Raw genomic sequence first — 22,468 nt, 5'->3', positions numbered from 1 at the left:
TCCTTCAAGAAGTTAATTAGTCCCAGATGAGCCGTGCTGCAGCTTTATTGCTTTACGTCTTTATAGGTGGCCGGTCTTCACATTGGCCAAGTCTCATTGGGCACGAAGAGGATCCATAAATTGCTAAAAACAACCTGAGAGCTGTGTTATTTTACAGCTTGTGGAGGTTAATTCAGAGAAGAAAACGATTTTACAGACCAGGCAGAGTAAATAAAAGCACACCGACAGCATTTTTCCCAATATATAACTTTATTTAAAATATTGTTACAATTTATTACTCTACACAACATTTTAAAACTCTTTCCTTTTTTCTTATACTGGTTAGTAAACCTTCACGGGTGTTTTTAAGATATAAAACTCTCCATTTTTTTAGCCTCGAGGTGTTAAAGTCTTTACACACTTAGTAGCATGAGCTTTTAAACGCCCTGCTTCGTCTCGTTTAGCTAATCCTCCGTACTTCCGCACACAAAATTCATGATCGATGGTGGCTCTGACGTCGTACACTAGAATTTCCCCAATCTTTATAATTTCTGTTTAAATAAATAAAGGTTCTGAGTTGGAGAAACAAGAGTGCATTTTTTTTCTTTTTGTCAAAAGGATGTTCTTTTTCTTTTAAACAACTATTTACAGGTTACGCTGAAGACAAACGAGGCTTAGGTTTGGAATTAATGTCGCCGCCTACTTGCCCGTCTTTCAAAGCAATGAACAGAAATTAATTACACGAAGGCGAACACTTTTTTTAAACAGCACTTATATCCACCCTTCAGGTCAGTCGTAAGTTGGACAGGTCAGCTAAAAAACAAAAAAAATGAGAGAGAAAAGCCAGCAGCGAATACGCTCCGAGCCAGATGTGCGTTCCAGAGGTGGACGGACATGCTGAGGATGAACCCACAGTGTAAAAAACAAAAAACAAAAAAAACAAAGACAGCGGCTGAGTGGCGTCACAAGAAGAGTATGAGCCTTGTGAAATGCAGCAGAATTCAGACTAACAAAACAGACCTTAGACAGTATCTGCCACTGAACCATGTTGTGAAAACCAGTGCTGATTCAGCACATCAGAAAACCTGATGTGTTCCAAAAGCAACAGCATCATTTAGATCAGCATTTCAGTGGCGGTTTGTGGTGAACACGTACTTTCTGAGCCCCATGTGTGGGCTTTCTTTTCTCCTTTTTTATCCTGTTGTCACCGTGCTGACTGTACCATCCAACATTCATTACATCTGCTAAGTCCTGCGTACAAATTCCATCTTCTTTGCATAAATAATCAATCACTTACAGGCCCTGGCCGTCCAGAAACTCAAACTCAAACACAGGTGGCCGACAGCACCGCACGCACTGGCAAACGAAAACTACCAAACACGAGCCAACTGTACAAAGACGTGCTTCTTAACATTCCCGCCCTCTCTTTGCTTTCACCTAAACACTGCTACTACGACATTTAGCTCACCGACGGAGCGGCTGAAACGGACAACAACTGACAGCATCACACACCTGCCTGTGACTCAGACTGAGCATAAGATGGCACCTGGCGCAGACAAGACAAAACCAAACCACAGAAACAGATTTAAAAGAAAAAAAAACAGAAAGCAGCTTTCTAAAAGCCTATTCACAGCAGCACGAGCCACGGGGACAGAGAACAAACATCAAACAGTAAAAAACACTGCTTTGAATACATTATTGGGAGGAGTGAGTCAGTTGGCTGACAGGAATGAAAGGAACAGAGGCTGCACTGAGTGTGTTGAGCCAACGTGGTGCTGCCACGGCAACCGCATCCCCCTGTGATGATGGGAGACCAACCTGGAGAGAGTAAGGGCAGAGGACAGGCGAGCCGGTACACACAAAATCACAAAACCTCTATCTGTCTATCCCTCTACACCTCAGAACGGAAAAAAAAAAAGCATCTTGGTTGAACAGCTCCAATTCTCGTGTCATCCATCTCTAAATTGGCTATTACTTCGGCTGTCAAAATGACCACCCAGCAATCTGCGCGTTGCATTTTCCGTCTCAATCCAGCTACTTGTGATGTGCTACTAGAGTGTGCTCTGTATTGCTTTTAGCTGGAGTATGACAGAGCCCTGTCCTCAGAGACACGAGCTGGATGGCAAATAAAAGATCTTATGATGCTTCCCTTGAAAATTTTGTCACAGAGTAGCAGGGAGATGTGTGTGAATGCGTGTGTGTGTGTGTGTGCTGTGCTGAAAAAGCGTGTGATCGGCCGTGAATGCTCGCTAGACAATAGGAGACGTTTCCCATTTGTCTCCATCTGTCTGGCGTCTCCGCTGCCATGCAGATACAAAATCCCATCTTCATTTGCTGGCTCTCGCACCGACAGCTCATCAGACGCGTCCAATCAGAGCCTAAAAGCTTATCAGCAATGTCAATGATAAACACAGAGGACACGCTCGCACATGAGCTCGCTCCAAGGTAACCGACTGAAAGCAAATTACAGCTAAACCTGAGCGCGGAATAAACACCTTTTTAAACTAGAACCTCGGCTACAGCGAGAAAAAATAATGCTGAAGTGTAACTCTGTGCTCTGAAAGTTAGTATGATTAAAAAAAACAAAACATTACTCTCGATTTCAGGTTGTTGGTCGCTGCCAAAAGGCAAGTGAAGCACAAGAATGAGTCAGTAATGAGTTGGCTGAGATAAACTACTAGCCCTTACTGGGATAAACAAAACTATTGCACTGAGGCGAAACTGATATCAACAGCCGTATGCCCACTGCCTCCAGTCAAAGGATAGTTTTTGTCAGCATGTAAACCTGCTTTCTATGCATTCCAGGTGAGACAAACTCAACATCTAGAGAGATTAAAACAAAAAAAAGAAACATAAATCTATTTGTGGGAGGAAAAAATATGAAAATCTGCACACAGTAAACTGTAGATAAATTCATCTTAAATCGCATCATGAGCTCACGCACATCACTAATACTGGATCCGTTCAGGTGCAGCAGGAGGCAGAGGACCGGCTGCATTGCTATGTGTGCTGACGGCTGTGGCTGCAGTCACCATCTGCTTCCTGTTCAACACACACACACACGCACACAACCGCACACACACACTCCGTCTATCCTCCTGACTTGGTTAATGGACAATCTGCAGAGGAGTGATACTTTTTTGGGTGAGTTACAGAGCCAGAGGGATCACTCTAAAAGAAGCTCTGAGAAGGTTTCTATTTCTGCTCAAAACATACCACCGAGTGGCTCTTAATCTCTGCTGCTCCCTGCTGCCTGCTCAGAGAACTGCAGCTCAGCAGAAAACTCTAAACTATCTCCTGTTCTGTCCTTAAATTCACTCTCTGTCGGTAGGATTCGCCGTGCATAAAGGTGTGACTTTTCAGAAAACATTAACGCTTTGGTCAATCAACTTTTTTTGTTCAAAAGATTATTCCCGCACAGCGCTAAAGGAATGAGGAAGCCTTCCTCCTCCCAACTTACAACCTCTGCAAAATCACCACAATAAAACACTTGCGAGGGGAATAAATATCCATTCTGACATTAATGGCCGACTGCCAGCAGACGCTGCTCGGCAGTGTGGGTTAGACCAGAAGACAAGATGAAAAACGGATATCAGTTAGAGCAGCTAGAACGTAATTCAGTTAGCATTTCACCGTGTTAGATCAAGAAACCAATTATTTTAGCTCTTATATTAATCTATATTTTATCAGAAGTAAGATTGTTAAACATACAAACAATTATGAACACAACTCCAACATCTGTTTGCGTTACATTTGTGCCGCCTGTGTTTTCTGACGCAGACAGGACGCTTACGACCCCAGAGAAAGAAAACATCACTCCTGGGTTAATGTCCAGCATCAGTGTAAAGCATGACTCTGCTTTCTTACATTATCACCAACTGTGAAGGAGGCGAAAACCCCATTTTTTCGGTTTTCCTCTCAGCTCAGTTCAGCTCAGCAGGTCAGGCCAACGCCGCGGGGTTTGGACCGAGCGTTGGACAAACTGAATCCCATCCCAGGACTCAGCTCTGGGGTGAAGAGGTGTTTCATTGAGGTGCTCCCTTTTGGTAACCTTGAGCGATCACACACCGGAATGATTCGTCCTCCTGCTCCACGTCACAGGGCAGATGCATGGAAGGAAAACAACAGATACACTACAGAGATCTAGTAAATGACATGAAACCTGACTACTTTTCCTTCATCGCTCTTCTTACTGGGCGTGTCCCTGGGTTCGGTTAAGTGTGACTACTCCAATTACCAAAAAAAAAAAAAAAAATCGATCCTGTCCAGTTTGTTTCCGGGGCAGAGATTCGCCTCAGTCTGTCCCTCAGTCCTGTGTTTTGTCGATGGGCGCTCTCTGGGGTGGCTGTGAAAATGCAAGTGGACCAGTTCTAGTTCAAGTGATGACAAATGGTTTTAGGAAGTCGCAATCTCCCCCCCTAGGTGGCGCCATCCCTTCTGCTGTGTCTCCAGAGGAGGAAGAAACTCTGGAACACAGAGACACGGTTCAGGTGGAACAGGTCGGAATGATTTGTCTTTTTTTCCCCACACATCATGCGAGTCATGAAAACGTAGATCAGTCTGTGTCATTAGGACAGTGTGCATAAATTACTGGGGTCAATATATAATTGGGGGACTTCTTGTATCATAGTTGACATTTTTGCTGTTTTGAGGCCAAAAATAAACATGGCCGCCTAGAACCAAACACCACATGGCATTTTTACACAAAGATTCTTCTAAATATCATATAAACAATTGAGTTAAATTGAAAGTTATTCATAAAGATATTGTAGTAAACCTGTTGACTACTTTATATTAAATAACTCAGAAAGCCTTGGAGTCTTCCAGTCTTTTCTTCAGGAGGAAATGACATCATGTGGAGCAGGTCATGTGATCTGGAATTAACACACTTCCTTGAGAGGTGTTTTTGTAACGAGAAATTTAGCTGAAAGTGATTTCTGGGACACAGATACAATTCGTTACTTTCCATCTAAAATCTGATGTATTGCCATGAAACAAATATCTGTCATGATTATCTCAACTTAATAAAAAGAACACAATCAAAACGAGTTTTGAATAAACTAATTTTATTATTGTTTAACTAATTAGAAGGTGGTTGTTATTAAATTGGGACGGTTATTTAGTTGGCATTTTAGTGATATCCAGTCATTTTTTATAAATAAGTGATTGTTTCCATAATAAATAATGATGGAATTTGTAAAGACATGATCATAATGAACATAAAAAACTTTTTTTTTTAAACTTTTAATAACAATGTAAGTCCCTCAATCATATATTGTGACCCACATACACAGCCTGTAGTTCAGCTGAGTCACTAATGGCTTTGAGTTGCATCAAGGATTACATCATTTTTAGTTTCTATAGAATCTACCTGACATAAATGGCTTATTTTAGTGTATATGCGTGTGTGTGTGTATAATTATTCTTATTGTTATCGGAGTCCCTGTGTAGCATTCCTTCGCCTCACGTGTTCTCAACTTCCTGGCCGCTCCTTATTTGGCTCTGTTCCTGTAACTCCAAAGCTTTCTCGGTAATCCTCCTTCCTTACAGTAGCTCGTCCACATGCTTGCATCGTTGACTGTGTGACGCCTCACATGCGGCGCTGATAACGAGTCACATGCCAACACATCTTTGCTGTGTTCCCTGTACGCATAAACACGCCAGGATGCATCTCCTCACAGTAATCTGATGAAACGGCACGAGAATTTACCCTCAGGTGCTTTTTTTTTTCCTGCTTTGTAGTTTAACTTTTAGTTTCTCACAAGCAGATTTAGATTCCACATAAAAAAGATATTTAACCTTTGCAAGCATATTTCAAGTTACATCTTTGCTAATTCACTGAACTATTCATACTTTTATGTATTTTTGTCTTTAATGCATAGAAATAAGACAGCGTACTTGAAATTTTCTCCCTGCTCTTGACATTTTAGGTTTCACTAGACAGGAATTTTTTGAATAATTCATGGTGCTTGATGAGCGCCATCAATCAAAGCACCACTCAGCAGCATATCTGGATGCATATTTCTGTAGGTTTTTTCCCCAGATAAAAATCTAGCCTCTAACCTTTCAGCGCTGGTGTTTACCAGCTGTGTTCCAGAGAACATCTTCTCTGTGAATTTAGGACAGAAACAGTGTGTGAGATGCACGCTGCTTACCGTTGTTACTGCAGTTTTTGTTGTCTTTATCAGATGCCTCTTCCTCCACCTGAGGGCAGAAGAAATCAACACACGAGAGATATGAAGCTAATCATTTTAAAGAAAAGGCTTTCATGTCTGTCAAGGAAAGTGTGAGAACAGGCTAAGTTTAGACATTCAGAGCTGGCATGGAGTCATACGCCTACAAGAATGAAAGAGGAAAGGAGTGGTCTTTACCTGTTTCCTCCACTTCAGCTCACAAAAGACCCGCTCAAAGCACTCATGCATGTAGTTAAACTAAGAGGGGGGAAAAAAAGCAGACAGAATTGCTACACAGTTCCCAAAACAACTAGAAGCACAATCAGCAATGTGTAAATGTGAGCCTTTACAAGCTGTCTTTGCTTCTTCTTACTAAAACTTTGAGAACATGTGAAGGCGTTGATTGATAAGAACACTCACTCTAAAACCCATAAACACAATAAAACCTACATTAATGTTACTACGTCACTTACATACGGAGTGAAGATTTTGACCCAGCGAGGTTTCTTCTCTCCTCTGGCGTACTCGAAGCAGAAAGCCATCCCCTCCTCGTCAGTGTCCCAGCGCTGCATCTCCGCCCACTCAAAAGCTATAACCTGGTTCTGAGGAAGAGAGCAAAGAGGACTTTAACTCAGTGCATATGTATGCGGAGAAATGCTGAGCTTAATGTTTTTGTCACTCTGTACCTACTAGAGGAAAACACAGCAATAAAAGGAAATAAGTTGAATTTTACATGTATTAATAAATATATAATGGAAGACTGACATTTTTATTGAATGGTAAACCCCTCCCTACAATGCATTATAAAGTGATGAGCTGGATCTGCAAGTTTAACTGTATTTTAGACTAATGCAGACAAATGCTGACCTCCAGCGTGCCGTCCTCGGTGCACGCGTGCAGCTTGAAGTGATGGATGCTGATCGCTGTGATGACGTGGCCCTTCCTCCGGGAGTCACAGGAGCAGTGGGGGAAGGCCACCTCGTTGTAGCCCTCACATGTTCGCAGCAGGCTCAGGTACTAAAGAGCATCACAGAGCACAAATATCAGTCACTGTTACTTTAGTGATCGATGCACTAAAATAGCAGAAAACACACAGTTTGGGCTGCGACTAGAACTCTCAGCCTCCGACAACTACACTCAACAAAAATATGAACACAACACTTTTGTTTTTGCTCCCATTTTTTATGAGATGAACTCAAAGATCTAAAACTTTTTCTACATACACAATATCACCATTTCTCTCAAATATTGTTCATAAATCTGTCTAAATCTGTGATAGTGAGCACTTCTCCTTTGCTGAGATAATCCATCCCACCTCACAGCTGTGCCATATCAAGATGCTGATTAGACACCATGATTAGTGCACAGGTGTGCCTTAGACTGCCCACAATAAAAGGACACTCTGAAAGGTACAGTTTTATCACACAGCACGATGCCACAGATGTGGCAAGGTTTGAGGGAGCGTGCAATTGGCATGCTGACAGCAGGAATGTCAACCAGAGCTGTTGCTCGTGTATTGAATGTTCATTTCTCTGCCATAAGCCGTCTCCAAAGACGTTTCAGAGAATTTGGCAGTACATCCAACTAGGGCCGGACCCGAATATCCCGAATATGTGAATATTCGTTCGCTACAGCACTAGCCGGATATTAATTTCCGAAACCCCCCCCCCCCCCCCCCCCCCCCCCGCCCCCGCCGTCGGACGTCACCGGGCGGAAAGAATATGCTGCGTTACTGTCTTCCCTACGCCTTCGGCCCATATCGACACTTATTGACTCATCTCCTCGTGTGATCACATAAACATATACACATATGTCTATAACATATACACATACGTCTATGTGATCACTCCCTCCTCCTCCCAGACGAAAATATTCGGAGCTCGTCTCTTCCCTGCGCCTTCGGCTCATTTCGGCTCATTCTGCCGTGTTCTTCGGCTCATTTCGGCTCCTCCATTCGTGTTTGTAAACACCACCTGAATGGCCGGGTGGCTGCCGACTCTGAAGTCACGCTTCACTTCGTTGCATAAACACAAGACAAGATGTTGAAGACCGGTGTTTGGGAATTCTTAAACTAAAGACTACACGAGGGCAAAATGTGGACCCGGGAGACCACACAAATGGATCCGAATATTCGGGCCGTCTCCGCCGCGCACAGCCCCCCCCGGTCGGATGTTATGGGGCCGAACGAATATCCGGATATTCGTCTTTAATAGGGCCCGAATATTCGGAGGCCAGAAACCAATATTCGGGCCAGCCCTACATCCAACCAGCCTCACAACTGCAGACCACGTGTAACCACACCAGCCCAGGACCTCCACATCCAGCATGTTCACCTCCAAGATGGTCTGAGATCAGCCACTGGGACAGCTGCTGAAACTATCAGTTTGCATGACCAAAGAATGTCTGCACAAACTGTCAGAAAGCGTCTCAGGGAAGCTCATCTGCATGCTTGTCATCCTCATCGGGGTCTCCACCTGACTCCAGTTCCAGAAACACATTTATAAGAACGTACATTTCAGTAGCCAGTCTACACTCTCTTTATGTTTTATGTCAGGAAAATGCGCATATCTACATTTTTGGGCAATAGTAAACTCCTGGTTTTGTTCACAATGTAGCCAGCCTTGGAGAAAATATGCTCCGATGAGGTGGAAGTGGCCGGAATGGACAGGTTTTATTTGGCTGCTAATGTCTGTTTAGGACAGCGGTCACAGTTTTGTTTCCATCATCCAGGTGGGCCAGACTGGACTCTATATATATTTACATTTTCATCATGCGCCCATGTATGATGACAATAAAGCAGTTCTAGTTAAGTCCGCCAAATACTACCTTTGTCTTGTCTTTTTAATTTTGAGATCCGAGTATTCAGATGTCAAAATTAATATTCGGATACCCCACAACAACCTAATATTCAGATATTGGGGTCCAGCCCTACTGAAAATCCGGCACAAACTTTGAACCTATGAGAAATATGTTCATTGGTGTGTTCCTGCTGCGGCCTTTGGGCTGATGGAGCGGGGACTGAACAGAGTCTGTGGTGGGAATGCACAGAGGTTGCAACTGTTAAGCTGTGAAAACACACTGAACTTTTAATTTTAAAACACAAACGAATGAAGCAACGTCCTGTTCGAGTCACGCCTTGGATGAATCATGTTTTTTTTTATACGCATGAAGCCAGATATTGCCTAACATTTACTACGAATGAAGTGCTCATAAAAGAATGTTGCTTTAACTTTCCTCTTACTGAAGCTGCCTTTTAAAAGCTTTAGTGGGTAGCTGTAAGTGGAGACTGAATTTGCACACAAAAGCAGTCACTTACGCCACTTTCAGTTAATCTTCCACAAACACCTGATGCAAACTCATCGGCTTTATCTCCGTTTATGCCACAGAGCGCTGTAATATGAAGCGTGAAAGGGTTCCTGACTTTTCTGTCCATTTTCATTCGGTAGCGTTTTGGTGACGGCTCTGGTAAGCGGGCAAAAAGTGCAGTCATCCCAATCCCCTCCCCGAACAAAGACTGGTCTGTGGTACTGACCGTGGCCATCTTGTGCTGCTCTGCCAGTTTCTGCAGCTGGTAGGATTTGTCCTCTGTTTTTATGAATCCCTTTTTCACATCATCCAGTGCCTGGACAGACAGGGAGAGGGGATGGAGGATTAGTGGGCGCCATGAAGAGAAACATTTATCACTCGAGGACACAGAGAAGAAAGTGTTGCACATTTAAGTAACGTAGCAAAGGACATTCTCATTCAAGTAACGAGTGCAAACAATGACAGCAGTGACCTCCTGTGTACGTATTAAAGCAGCACCAGCCAACATTTTTATAACTCCAGCAACGAGAAACCAATGCGACACTACAAAGGGGCCACTCATGGTGATTAACCCGTAGAGAATGGCGTGTTTTTACTTTTCAGATGTTTCTAATGAGTTTCAGCTCATTGATTAGCCATCTGTGTTTTGGTTCGCTCTCATTGCTCTCATGGTGGAATTTCTGGCCACAGCAGGGAGCTGTTAACAGCAAAAAAAAAAAGGATTCAAAAACCCAGAGTTTGCTACCTGCTCAGCACAAAACAGCAGACCGTCACAGTTAGCGACCAGCTGGAGAACAGAATGTGGTATTTAGCAGCTAAAGAGAGCTGAGAGAGGGAATACTGGAGGTACATTCGCCAGGTGTCTGGAAACAGCGTCCAAAATGAATAATAATGTTACTCTGTCAGTGCTGGCAGCATTAAAGCAGCTGTTCACTAATATAAGGACAATATCAGCTCAGTAGGTGATGATATGTGACAGTTTTGTCTGCCAGAGATGGCCCAAAAAAACAAATCCAACAAGAGATCCTCGGTTATTTACGGTTTCTGTATTTTGGACAAGTTTGTATTTATGCTCTCAGGCGTATTTTAATGGGTCACTGCTGAACCTTACATGCTTAAAATGCTTCAAGTAGTGACCTTCACTGGTCAGTGGTCAGCCTGCGGCCCGTTACTGCAGCTAATTTTAGTGCAAATTAGAGGATTGTTTTTTCCCCAGTTCATCCTTTCTACACTAAAAACCGTGGAAGCCTTTCACTGGCTTCTCAAATATCACAGTTCTCTCATTTCCTGATAACATACATTAAGTGCTGACAGTTTAAAGGAACAGACTCTTTGTTTTACATTCACAGTGTCATCTGTTGCCATTTTGTTTCGGCTGTGGCTTTTGTACCTCGTTAAATGCAAGTAAGGGCTCGGGACTGCAAGAGAAAGAACTGTAGCACTTACAGAATTATTTGACAGCACTTTTTCTCACACAGAAATAGTCACAGAGTCTGATATTGCTCCACTAAAAGTCAGCACCTGTTTATCTTTAATAGTTCCTGAAATATTGTTGTTCAGCCTCGAAGTTTAATGTACAAAAAAAAACCTGCTGAAAGTGGATCAAAGGACAACCGTTTTATGGTAAATGTTGAGGAAAGCATTTGATATACTGAGCTAAAACTTTACAGATACTGGCTAAAAAAGCCAAAGTGTATGATAAACAGATCACCATAAGTAAAAGTTAATGATTAAACATTTAAAAGAATCAAACAAGACAACACTTAACGCATCAGCAACAATTTCATTTTCTTCATTTTTCTTCTATATATCCAAAGAAACACAATTTCAGCAAAACAGAATCCACGTTTATAGACATTAGTTCATTAGTAGCCAAAAGATGTATTGCTTTAACTTGGAAGAATGTCAATGGACCAAACATCACCCAGTGGCTTAAACAAATGCTATCTGCCCTACCATTGGAAAGAATAACATATATACATAAAGCGAAACAACACTTATTTGAGAAAATATGGGGACCATTTATAAAATGTATAAAAGAACTGGACATATCTGATGGCAGGATTGACTTTTAAGCCCCCTGCAGAAAGTATTAGGTGTAAGGGATACAATTTTTGCCAGAAGGAGAAGCTGTTTTTTTTTTTTTTGGTTGTTTTGTTTTTTGCTCTATGTATATTTTTCTTTATTTTTATATAAATATGTCATAGAAGTTGTTGGTCTATGCTATTATGTTGAAACGCCATGTAAAACATAATCTGTGAAAACACTGTGAAAATGTACATGGATGAAAAAGAATAAAAATATACTGGGCAAAAAAAAACAACAATTTCATTTTCTAACAAAGTAAGGATATCCTGTTCACTACAGCAGCACACCAAAGAATAAAGAGAAAGCCAATCCAAAGAACTTTCTTCAGTTGACTTTAAAGTCAGCCTTACATTGAAAGTGTTTTATTTGGTCTAATGAAACCCTCAGCTGGATAAAGCAGATACAGCTGATGGATTGATAGACACTGCATGTTGTGTTTAATGTCTAGGTAAAGCTTGATAACTTAACAAACACCATTGCTCTTGCATGAGTGTGTTTCCACTGACTGAAAGCTCATTTTTACAGGATTTATTAAAGACATGAAGACCTGGAAGATTCTGGAAACCACTACGAATAGTTGAGAGTAGAAGAGCAGAGTATTACTGTACATTTTCCCAAATATGTCAGAAATTATCCATCACCGCAAGTGAGTACATGAATTGTTGAAGAAAAACACCCAGAGGATCAAACTTTGGGCTGAGTTCCCTGAAGTCCAAGGCAAGCGGGATTCAATTACTGTTATTACCTGGTGAAAGCAGTAGTGCAGCGCCAGCGGGTTGTCTCTGAGCAGCTCCTCCTCCTGGAAGCTGAACAACCATTTGCGGAGCGCTAAGCAAGTCCCCGGCACTGCCGATGTGTAGTTCTGCACATAAAGCTTGTGGGGAAACTCATTAGGCGCCAGCTTCCGGACTGTAACAAAAAAAAAAAAAAAAAAAAAAAAAAAAGACGTGAGGAGTGATGAGGGGGACGAGGAACAGGTAGAGCCGCTAAATAAATTATTAACTGTAACCTACACCAAATTACCTGCCCTTGTAGTCCAAAATTGCACACATACCCTTTGGCCCAATAAATTAAACTCACCAGCGGGGTTATGCAAGTCTGTACATAGAAAACTAGTGGCCGTGTGATAAACTCACCCCAGAGAAAGCTTTAAATAAACAGGAGGATGTGAAAATACTCTGAAAAATTTCCCACTGAAGCACACAATACAGTTCTTACCAAAGGAGTGGTTGATGACTTCAAAAAGAGCAAAGTAGCTCGCCATAATACTGTCCATCCCGACCTTTAACACTAATGCCTACAGAAGAGAAACAGAGAAAGTTTAAGCATCTACCAGAACATACAATCACAACAGAACCCTCCCAGCGGCTGTCTGCGGTCTCACCTGGTACACCTGGTCTGTGGTGCTGTTCTTACGGACTCTGACAGAGATGGTAGTCTTGTCTGGCAGCGCTATCCGCAGCTCTACATCTGTCACTCCGTTGTAGTTCTATACAGTGAAGCAGAACATAATGAGAACAGCTGCAGAGTCTCATTAGCCCCTGTGGATTAAACAGTTTGTGTTTGCTTGTCGTGTTTGTGCTGAGTAACTATGAAGTTCCTCCAGATTAAAAACCAAAAACCAACAAGCCATAATCAAACCACAACCACAATCTGTAAGAAGTTCTAATCCTCAAACCTGTGTTTCTTTAAATGTGGGATTAAAAGGGGAGTATTGTAAAACACTAGCAAGGCAAAGGTTGACTCACTTTAAGACTGGCAGGCACAACTACCAACTGCTGCCTTTAAGCGACGAAGCCCAAATACCACAACTGATGATGCTTGTTTGGTGCTAACAGCATACTTTTTATTCTTAAATTAGACCAGTGGAGGGTAAATAAACACATTCAAGGGCTGCTACCTAAGAGTCTGGGGGTCAGGTTGGCGGCAATGACAAGCAAACAAAGCCTTACCTTTGCTACCTCAATTTTCCTCTTTAGTCAAATTGAAAAATGAGATGAAAATGAATGAAGAATTAATTTCACTTTGCCGTTATCAGGTTTGGAGAAACAGACTCAGTTAAAGCCTGTTTATGAGGCAGAATATGTATGACTGTGTTACGCTGCTGTGCACTCAGAGGGGCGAATGAATGAATGAATGAATGAATGAATGAATGAATTTATTTTGGTCAGACACTTCAACACAACATTATATTCTCAATTTCATCATCATAACCAAAATGGGATGGCATGAAGCAAGTGCTTTATTCCAGCCCACCATGAACATTACAGCTTAACATTTGTCATAAAGTACAAGTCGAAATAATAATTACATTTCCTCGCTTAAAAATCAATAATACATCATCTTAATTAGAAATGGTCATTCTGTATCCATTAATTATTTCAGCTTTTATAGTTTTTTTAAACTTTGACAGAGAACTCGTTAACTTAAGTTGATCGCTAAGGTCATTCCATAGTTTAACCCCTAAAAAAGAAATACATCTTCGCTTTTGACTAGAATTAGCTTTACATCAGGTAAATCGGTGCAGACCTCTTAAATTATAATGTTCGGGTCTTGAATTAAATAAAGATTGAACACCCCATGGAAGGCTCGTTCTTGAAGCACAGTACAAGGTTTCCAAAGTCTTAAGCTTCACTAGGTCTCCAAATTTTAAAGTATTCAATTTTATGAAAAGCGGATTTATTGAGTCATGAAAGCCTGCTTTATTAATTATTCTTATTGCCCTTTTATCAAGGTATGTTTTACAGGCATTTCCCAAAATTTCTAAACAATAGGATAAATACGGTAACACAAAAGATGAATATAAAATATGAAGACACTTTGTATTCAAAACAAATTTTGTTTATAGAGTATACCAATGGTTTTTCACAACTCAGGGTTAGATCTTAACTTTTTTCTGGACTCGGGCTAGTAGCTTGCAAAATGCACTAGCCCGCAGAATGTTGCACTAGCCTGTTACTTGAAGCCCTCCGTCGGACGTTATGGGGCGGAACAAATATTCGGATATTAGTCTTTAATAGGACCCGAATATTCGGAGGCCAGAAACCACTATTCGGGCCAGCCCTACTATGCTCATAACTAACTGACACAGCACTAAGGAACACCTGTTTCACAATCTGAAAGTCACATGTATTTCAATTCTAAAAAACTAACAGATTTTGAGACTTCTTGAATCTCCATACTCACCAGGTTATGCTCCCTGCGCTCAGAATCACCGGCCATCTGGGTAAGCCCATTAAAAGCTATGCTATCTTGCAAATTCACTGCAAATCTCCTCACTCACATTTCAAACAAACTTTTCAAACATGGCTGACATCACCCCACCTTACTGCCCTGCCATCTACCCTAAGTTACAGATTCTGTTAAGCACTTATCATGGTGCAACACAGTTACCTGTGTCAATGAACAATGACATCAACAATACATTACAATAGAAATGGAGTGAACTTTAAAAGTTTTGCACTAGCCAACACGGGCTAGTAGCAGAGATTTTGCACTAGCCCGTGGATGTGTGCACTAGCCACGGGCTAGCGGGCTAGTGTTAAGATCTAACCCTGCAACTTACTTCTAATGTACTCTACATGTGATTTCCAACATATTTGATGACTTATAACCACCCCTAAAAATTTTCTTTCATAAACCCTTTCATTTTCTGCACTCCTACTGAGTGAGGATTTTTAACCAACACTCAGAGTCAACTTAGAAAACCCTGACTTGGGGACGGCCCTAATACATTCACTAAACATCCTCGTGGGACGTTTTAGGTCGGCGATGAATCTTTGCTGCAGGAAACGTGACTTCTTTCAGGGGTGTTTTTGCATGAGAAGAAAGTACCTACTCAGAAATAGGTACTCCTGAGAGAAACTGAAACACGCTGAACTCGAAGGGGACAACAACGACCAAGTTTCTGTCTCCTTCAGTGTTCCCATCGAGTGTCAGTCTTGTCCTCTTAAACTCAACTGTGAAATCCACTATATAGGCTAACAAAACGACTCTCTGTTGTTCTTCTACCTCACAGAACTGGAAATATATCCACTACTATTTGTTGTTTTGGTTTGCTCAGAGCTACACATTGCAGTCAAAGGTGTTGTGGCTTATACAGTAACAAAAAAAAAAGGCTCAAAGCTTTTCCTGCTCCTACAAATGTTTGCAAGACCTTGCACCTGTCGTGGCTTCCTGCAGTAGAAAGCCCGCCTATAACTGTATTACATTTCACAAGATTATTTTAAAATACGGGACATTGGGTGAGCAAATTCTCTGTATCAGGGATTAAAATTTGTAAAATAAAAGATCTAACAGGGAAAATCATGTCAGAGAACATAAACAAAAACTGCACTTAAGAAAAGTTTGAAGAAATAAACAACAAAAAACCCAACTTTCCAGACACATAAGGGGAACTTTTCAAAACAAAATATCCCATATAAATAGCTAAATCCAATTCTAGCGCAATCTCTGTCAGTACGCCTGTGTATGAGTTACATACCTCATCTGATTCAGAGAGAAACTCCTGCATGATGTCACTCTCTCCAATCACCCTCACAGAGCACACTGGAGACAAATAGAGAAAACGATGGTGCGAAATGAGGGAGGTCAGAGGAAATCAAATAAACAAAGGGCAGCTAAATGTCACTGTCTGGATGCAGTGTTCACATTTATATTGTCTTCCATGTACTTTATGAAGCTGATCACAGCAATCTAACCATTTGATATCTGCACATGCATTTAGTTTTGGTTTAACAAAGCTTTACATCCCAGTAATCTGTCCCATTTAGCGTACCTCGCTCGAGATATTCCTCCAGGCCTCTACGGCGTGCGTCCAGCTGCTGTTCGGAGAGGGAGAAGGGCCATTTACCGGGAAGCTTTGGGAAGTTGAAGTTAGAAAACTCCCTCTTCAGGTTCTGGTGCAGGATGGCAAACTCTCGGTAGCGTTTTGAGCACAGCTGTCTGCCTGACATATACACGTTGTACACCTACAGGGATGAAACAAGAACAGAAACCGCATTAGAGAAAATCTAGTTTAGCTGATAGCTGCACAGTAAAAAAAACGTTTCTACCAATCTAGGAAAAGTGTTGAAGGCAGTCACAAGGTAAGTCAGCACTCACCACAAACCTCTCGGAGTGCTGCTCTACGTGCTTGTACGTGGGAATGGAAATGGGCACCGCCTGCTTGTCGCTGTAGTCGTAGTTGGGTTGGATATCCTCTCCTCCTTCCAAGCCGTCGGCCTCCTGAGCTGGAACAGACAGCACAGCCAGAACCAGCTCCTTCTCCCCGGCACGGATCAGGTCCACCACCTGCTTGTGGGTCGCACCTTCGACGCTCACCCCGTTGCTAGAACAAAACCAGAGACGGAGAAAGAATGGAAGGAGAGGCACAAAGAAAGTTACCAAAGAGTTTAGAATCTGTAATTTCCCCATTGTTTCTCCACACAATCGGTCCGTTTCAAAATGTCAGTTCTTTCAGTTCTCCACACACAAAGGGAGAACGAAGCATTTGGCACAGAGCTGAGCACAGCTGGACCGCTTCTTTATGAAATCAGTGTAGCGTACATTTAATTCTAAATGGAGCTCTGATGTAAATAATAATTCAGAAAGTATTGATCTAAATATTTTTAACTCTAATACACCAATTCAGAGCATCTTCTGATATCAAACACCAACCTGATATACTGTTTTTTCCACAAATTTATAATCTAGTAAGCCCTGAGTTTTATCTAAAATAACCTGAAAAATGAAGCAGTCAGCTACACAATGAATCCAACTGTACATCCATGAATGCCAGAATTACCAAAAGCATCAATAACACTGATTTAATTAGTGCTGCAGATACATTGTCCAGTTATATTGCGTGGTGATATCAGTGCATTGTCCTACGCTGATTAACACAATGCTGCGAGTGCTGAGCAACCAGGTCAGCTCCAATGTCCCTTCCTTTTGGCGACACCTCCCTTCTTGGCTTTGCCGAGGCCAGATGGCATCAGCATCAGGTGTCTCTGCTAATCTTCCTATGAGAAACAGTGGGAGAGACACGGGACAGCAGGGGACAAGTGAGAGCATGAGCGCTGGTCTGTCCATTTCATGCCGTGCCTCTTTTCTGGTTTATAGACGCACACCTGTGTCAAATCACTGATCAAAATGGGAAATCAAACAAATGAAAGGAGGCTCGTGGAAAACAAAGACAAAGGTGGAGGAAGGGGAGAGCTGGTTTGTTGTGGTAACAGATATTGATGTGACAGAATTCCTCCCAGTTGTTCAGCTGAACAGCAAAATTGGGGGTAGGAGGGGATCAAAGAGGTGAAGATGAAGGGGAGAAGTTTTGGTTTCAACTCTAGTCTAATCCCGTCATCCTCTTGTTAGACAAAACAGAAACACGGCGATGTCTGTCAGACAGGTGTCTCAGTAATGAAGGATGTGAATTAGGCTAAGCTGTGACTATATGTGCAGCAAATGTTTTGATGAAGTATATTTAATCTGTAAAAGGATACAAACACTGACGAATCATCAAAGCGTAAAGTGCATCTGACATCAAAACAGCAAAGAAGCAAACAAGAAGTTAATGAGATAAGCAAGCAAATTTTCACATCTTTGTGTCTTAACAGTTTGATAATATTTACATTAAATATTTTATCTTTCATCAAGCTTATAAAAAAAAACAATAAACTGTGAATTGTGCCAAAGAACAAAACTGATAAAGGCAACTGATCCACTAATATCACCATGGTGAAACCTAACAGAACATGAGAAATTATTGTCTCCTTCAAATACACAAAAGCAAAGCAAGGTCATATTTTCATTCCACTTTCTTTGTGTGTTATTAAAGGTAGACTTTGAAAATCTCATGATCTCCACAAACTAAACACAGGTAATAAATACCACATGGCAACTGGTTATCACGAGTAGATTGTTGCCTTTGCTTGCCTGAAAAATCTTTGAAGTAAAATGCTTCCATTTGGCACATTTCACTGAACAATTCTTGTGAGCATCAGCAAAACAGTCAAACTGGGTAATAAGTCACATGATAAGTATTGGTCCTGTCATATGACTACACAGAGAGGGATTTAACTGTTGAAATGACAAAAACACACGCTTGGTAGAAGCAAGCTGATACCTCGGCAAATAGAAGTAAAACCAGTGTTCCTTGTTTTCCGTTTCTGTTCTTCGTGGACATGTTCTCACTGCTCAAATTTAATGCTGAGTTAAAGCTTATCTGTTAAGTCATAGATTCATATGGTCTTCCAGGAAACATATGGAACTGCATGAACTGCACACGTGTATTTACTATGAACATTTAGTTCACTTTACACATTCCAGCATTTGCTCCTTTTCAGGGTCAATGCGTACAGCCCTGGAGGGAGGTTGAATCATACAGTCTGGCTTTACTAGAAGTCCGCATGTCAACAAATATGAGCAGACTGAGGCTCTTGGAATACATTTCCAATTGGATTCTTTTATTATACACACAAATGTGCTTAGAGTTCAAGGCCAGTGGACCCTTTAACCAACTGTATTCTTTAAGGAAAGACTGGTAGCATATTTGCCCCCTTATTGTTCTCTGCAGCACTGATCTACATCATGTCTCCAGGATCCAGGGATGCATACCAAAACCACTCAAGGGCACCGGCACTGATAAAGAAGATAACCCAGAAACAGCATCTACCTCTGTCCCGTGTAAACAACTGCTTGGCTGTAGTGAAGGCTAGTCAGTGAACGGTCTTCTCCAGGACAAGAAGCCCACTCTCTCCCCACATGATGCTGAATTTGAGTGACAACACTGCCATCCATTCGGTTCAGGGTCAAAACACACATCGCCACTATACCGCATATGACAACGCAATGTCAGCCAGATTGTGGTTTGAATTTCGCCCTCACAGTCACTGCGCAAGGAGCTAGCCAAACACATTAGCTACCTGGCTCACTTGCTTGCTAAAGCTAATCAACATGCACAGGCTGTTGTCCAACTTATGTAAGCTGGTTAGCTTTCCAGTTAACTCAGCGCTAGCTTGGTGCAGCTACATCCCTAAATGTTTAGTTGGTGCGTTAGCTGAACAATTAACTAACTAGCTAGTTAGTGAAACGGCTACTTCTGTTTTCACAACACACAACCGAAGGAGTGTTATACCCGAAGGAGGCTAATGTAAACCCATGTTTGATATTGGATCCACTCAGGCTAAACTGGGAAGCTAGCCTTACTTGCTAACTCAAGGTGCTAATTGGACGGATAGAAGCTGACTTACACCTCCAGGATCCTGTCGCCTTTTGCTATCCCTGCTCGGTCTGCAGCACCTCCGGGCAACACGGCGCTGACATGCTGGAGAGGAGCGTACAGTTCCCCGTTGATGCTTCGAAGCTGTCCTCCTTCGCTGACTTGACCGCGGACGTTGAAGCCGTAGCCGGACTCCGACTTGACGATTCTCACCACCCTCGGACCTGACGTTACCGTGGCTGCGGTCTGGCCCGCGGAGACCGCCGCCGAGCCCACGATCGGACCGTTACGGGACGCTGAAGGGAGAGCCGGTCGAGTTTCATCGTCTCCTACATCCGCCATCTTATTCGCAGGAGCTAGCCCCCCTCCAGTCGGTGTGTTCTAGCAAATTCAAAACAACACTCCTGCTCTGTCCCTCCGTAGCGTTAGCAGCACAGACCCACTCTGTTGACGATAACCCGCCCCTCGCAGCGTCACGGGACACGGCCGCACAACGTGACCTACCGGAGGCGTCACCCGAAGTCTCATTATCAACATCTCATTATGGTGCTTGTTAACAATGTGACAATTATTATTCTGACTAAGTTTTATACTTAGCCTAAATCCTATCGACCGTTAGATATAGTCAGCTTTCCCCGCTGGTCTTTTCTTGGATTATAGCGGCCTTGCTAATCAATAGCAAGCATTCAAATTTTAAGATCAAGATTTTAATGTACTGATTAAAATAAATTGGGAGTTAAGAATTTTAGGTTTTATATTCAGTTTTCTAATAACAGAGTTGCACTCTGTTATGATTTATTTACTTTATGAATGTGCCCACTTAAGCATGCTTCTTCCATTCATATCATATTGATATTCAAACTATATATATATGTTTTAGAAGAAAATGGACATTGTTCTTAAGGGGGGTCATCCACTTCACAGAATGCAATTTCGAAAGACCAAAAAGATTTTTCCACAAATATTTCGTGATAATATTTGAGATATTTGTGTAAGTTTTTAAGGGTGTCCGAACACTTTCTTCCACCACTATATGTCAAATGTAGTATTCTTAAAAAGTAATATTTCCATCTTTCTCCTTTATGTCACAAACTGATTCAAATCGCTGTTCACAGGGTAGTTTTAGTTTCAAATTATCTTGTGTAATCTTACTAAACAGGAATACAAGCATTGATTCCTTATTTTAAGACACAGAGACAGGTGTCATTTGCGAAACCACCTGCTGGGGTATTTGAATGGAATGAAAACTTGCAGGTTGCCTTTGAGTCACACAATTACTCACAACTGCCATAAATGTATTACGTCAGAAGAATATTGGTGTTGAAGCTTATCAGCTCCCTGGCCTCAGCAGGCAACACGTGAGCGGTATGGATGGTTGAGTGGCATTCACAAACACGAATGTAGATTACAGAATGACATGGTGTAAAGCAGAGTAACTGATGGAAAACCTTGAAATATTAGTAGCAATACCATCATGAAAAATGCTATAAGCAGAACATGTACCAATCCGTTCTCAGTCTTATATGTGCACTGACCTGTACTAGTACAGTTCTGTTTCTTATCATTCGGACAGCCTGTCTTGAACTTTGACGGATGTAGAGTACAGCTGGGTCAGATCATTGGCCCACTAGAGAGCCGACACATACAGGCACCTGCATTCACACTCACACCTTAAGGCAATTTAGAATTTACAGTTCATGTAGCCTGCATGTTTTTAGGCTGCACAGGGGAACAGACAGAAAAACAAGCAAACCTCCATATGAAGCGCAGTCAGTAGTCCTGGTTTAAACCTTGGACTATTTAGCTGCAAAAGTGCACCCTGGTGGTCAGCAGTTGTATTTGATCTGCACGTCATTTGATTTCTTTTTCTTTTCTTTTTTTTTAAACAATTGTATGTTTTGTGTTGGGCTGCAAAGTGGGTTGGTGGTTAGCACCGTCGTCTTGCAGCGAGAAGATCCCTGGTTTGGATCTTTCTGCGTGGAGTTTTCATGTTCTCCCTGTGAATGCACGGGTTTTCTCTGGGTAAGATAAGATAAGATAAGATAGACTTTATTAATCTCACAAAGGAGAAATTTAACATTACAGGGCTCTTAGAAACAAAAAACAGGGGTAGTCTGGCTTCCTCCAACACTCCAAAATCATGAGGTTAATTGGTAACCCTAAACTGTCCATAACCACTAAAAAGTCATTAAAATGTAGCCGACAAAACAGAACTATTCAGGTAAAGCCACAGCAAACTATCTTTAAAGGGGAACTTTGGTTTTTTTCAAACTGGGGTCTGTTTTCATTTGTCATTTCATGCATGTAGCCCTACGACAGACTGGCGACCTGTCCAGGGTGTCCCTTGCCTTCGCCCGAGTCAGCTGGGATAGACTCCAGCACCCCCCGCGACCCTAATGAGGATAAAGCGGTGTATAGAGGATGGATGGATGGATTTCATACATGTGAGTGATGGAGAAATGAATTTTCTACATAGCTCCAGTATTTAGCCAGGCAGGCAGCTTAGCAGCTCAGCTAGCAGCTCAGCTAGCGAAAAGTATGGGGCAACTTGCCCCCCCCACACACACACACACACACGTCAAAGTCCGCCCTAACGTGCTTTTTTCCCCACACTGAGGTTTTGGAGGTTGTGGAGGTTTTCGTTCACTTCTCATCTCTAGTATGTTGTGGGACACTCATTGAGACTATCCGAGCCGGTCAGTGTGGGAAAAAAAGCACGTTA

At 42.0% G+C, this 22,468-nt stretch overlaps 1 protein-coding gene across 1 annotated transcript; it reads right to left on the bottom strand.

The window, feature by feature from the left end:
- Nucleotides 1-230: 230 nt before the first annotated feature.
- snx27a (sorting nexin 27a) lies at nt 231-20,204 on the bottom strand. Its single transcript, XM_051955768.1, has 13 exons — nt 19,778-20,204; nt 16,650-16,875; nt 16,324-16,516; nt 16,030-16,094; nt 12,931-13,035; nt 12,765-12,843; nt 12,292-12,455; nt 9,685-9,774; nt 7,020-7,169; nt 6,626-6,754; nt 6,351-6,410; nt 6,135-6,183; nt 231-4,445 (listed from the first exon to the last, which is right to left on the bottom strand). The coding sequence occupies exons 1-13, from the start codon at nt 20,086-20,088 to the stop codon at nt 4,375-4,377; spliced, it is 1,692 nt and encodes a 563-aa protein (XP_051811728.1). The 5' UTR covers nt 20,089-20,204; the 3' UTR covers nt 231-4,374.
- Between the last annotated feature and the right edge of the window lie 2,264 nt (nt 20,205-22,468).

The sequence above is a fragment of the Acanthochromis polyacanthus genome, chromosome 11, assembly GCF_021347895.1.
Source record: "Acanthochromis polyacanthus isolate Apoly-LR-REF ecotype Palm Island chromosome 11, KAUST_Apoly_ChrSc, whole genome shotgun sequence".
In the NCBI taxonomy this organism is placed as follows: domain Eukaryota; kingdom Metazoa; phylum Chordata; class Actinopteri; family Pomacentridae; genus Acanthochromis; species Acanthochromis polyacanthus.
The sequence above is the reverse complement of the archived record's forward strand: the minus strand, read 5'-3'. Positions and strand labels throughout refer to the sequence as shown.

Coding starts and splice junctions, on each gene's coding strand:
- snx27a (XM_051955768.1), bottom strand. CDS start 20,088: ATGGCGGATGTAGGAGACGATGAAACTCGACCGGCTCTCCCTTCAGCG. Junction 13,036..16,029: donor TTCTCTCTGAATCAGATGAG/GTATGTAACTCA, acceptor TTCACTGTATAG/AACTACAACGGAGTGACAGA. Junction 4,446..6,134: donor CAAAAACTGCAGTAACAACG/GTAAGCAGCGTG, acceptor TCTGTGTTCCAG/AGTTTCTTCCTCCTCTGGAG.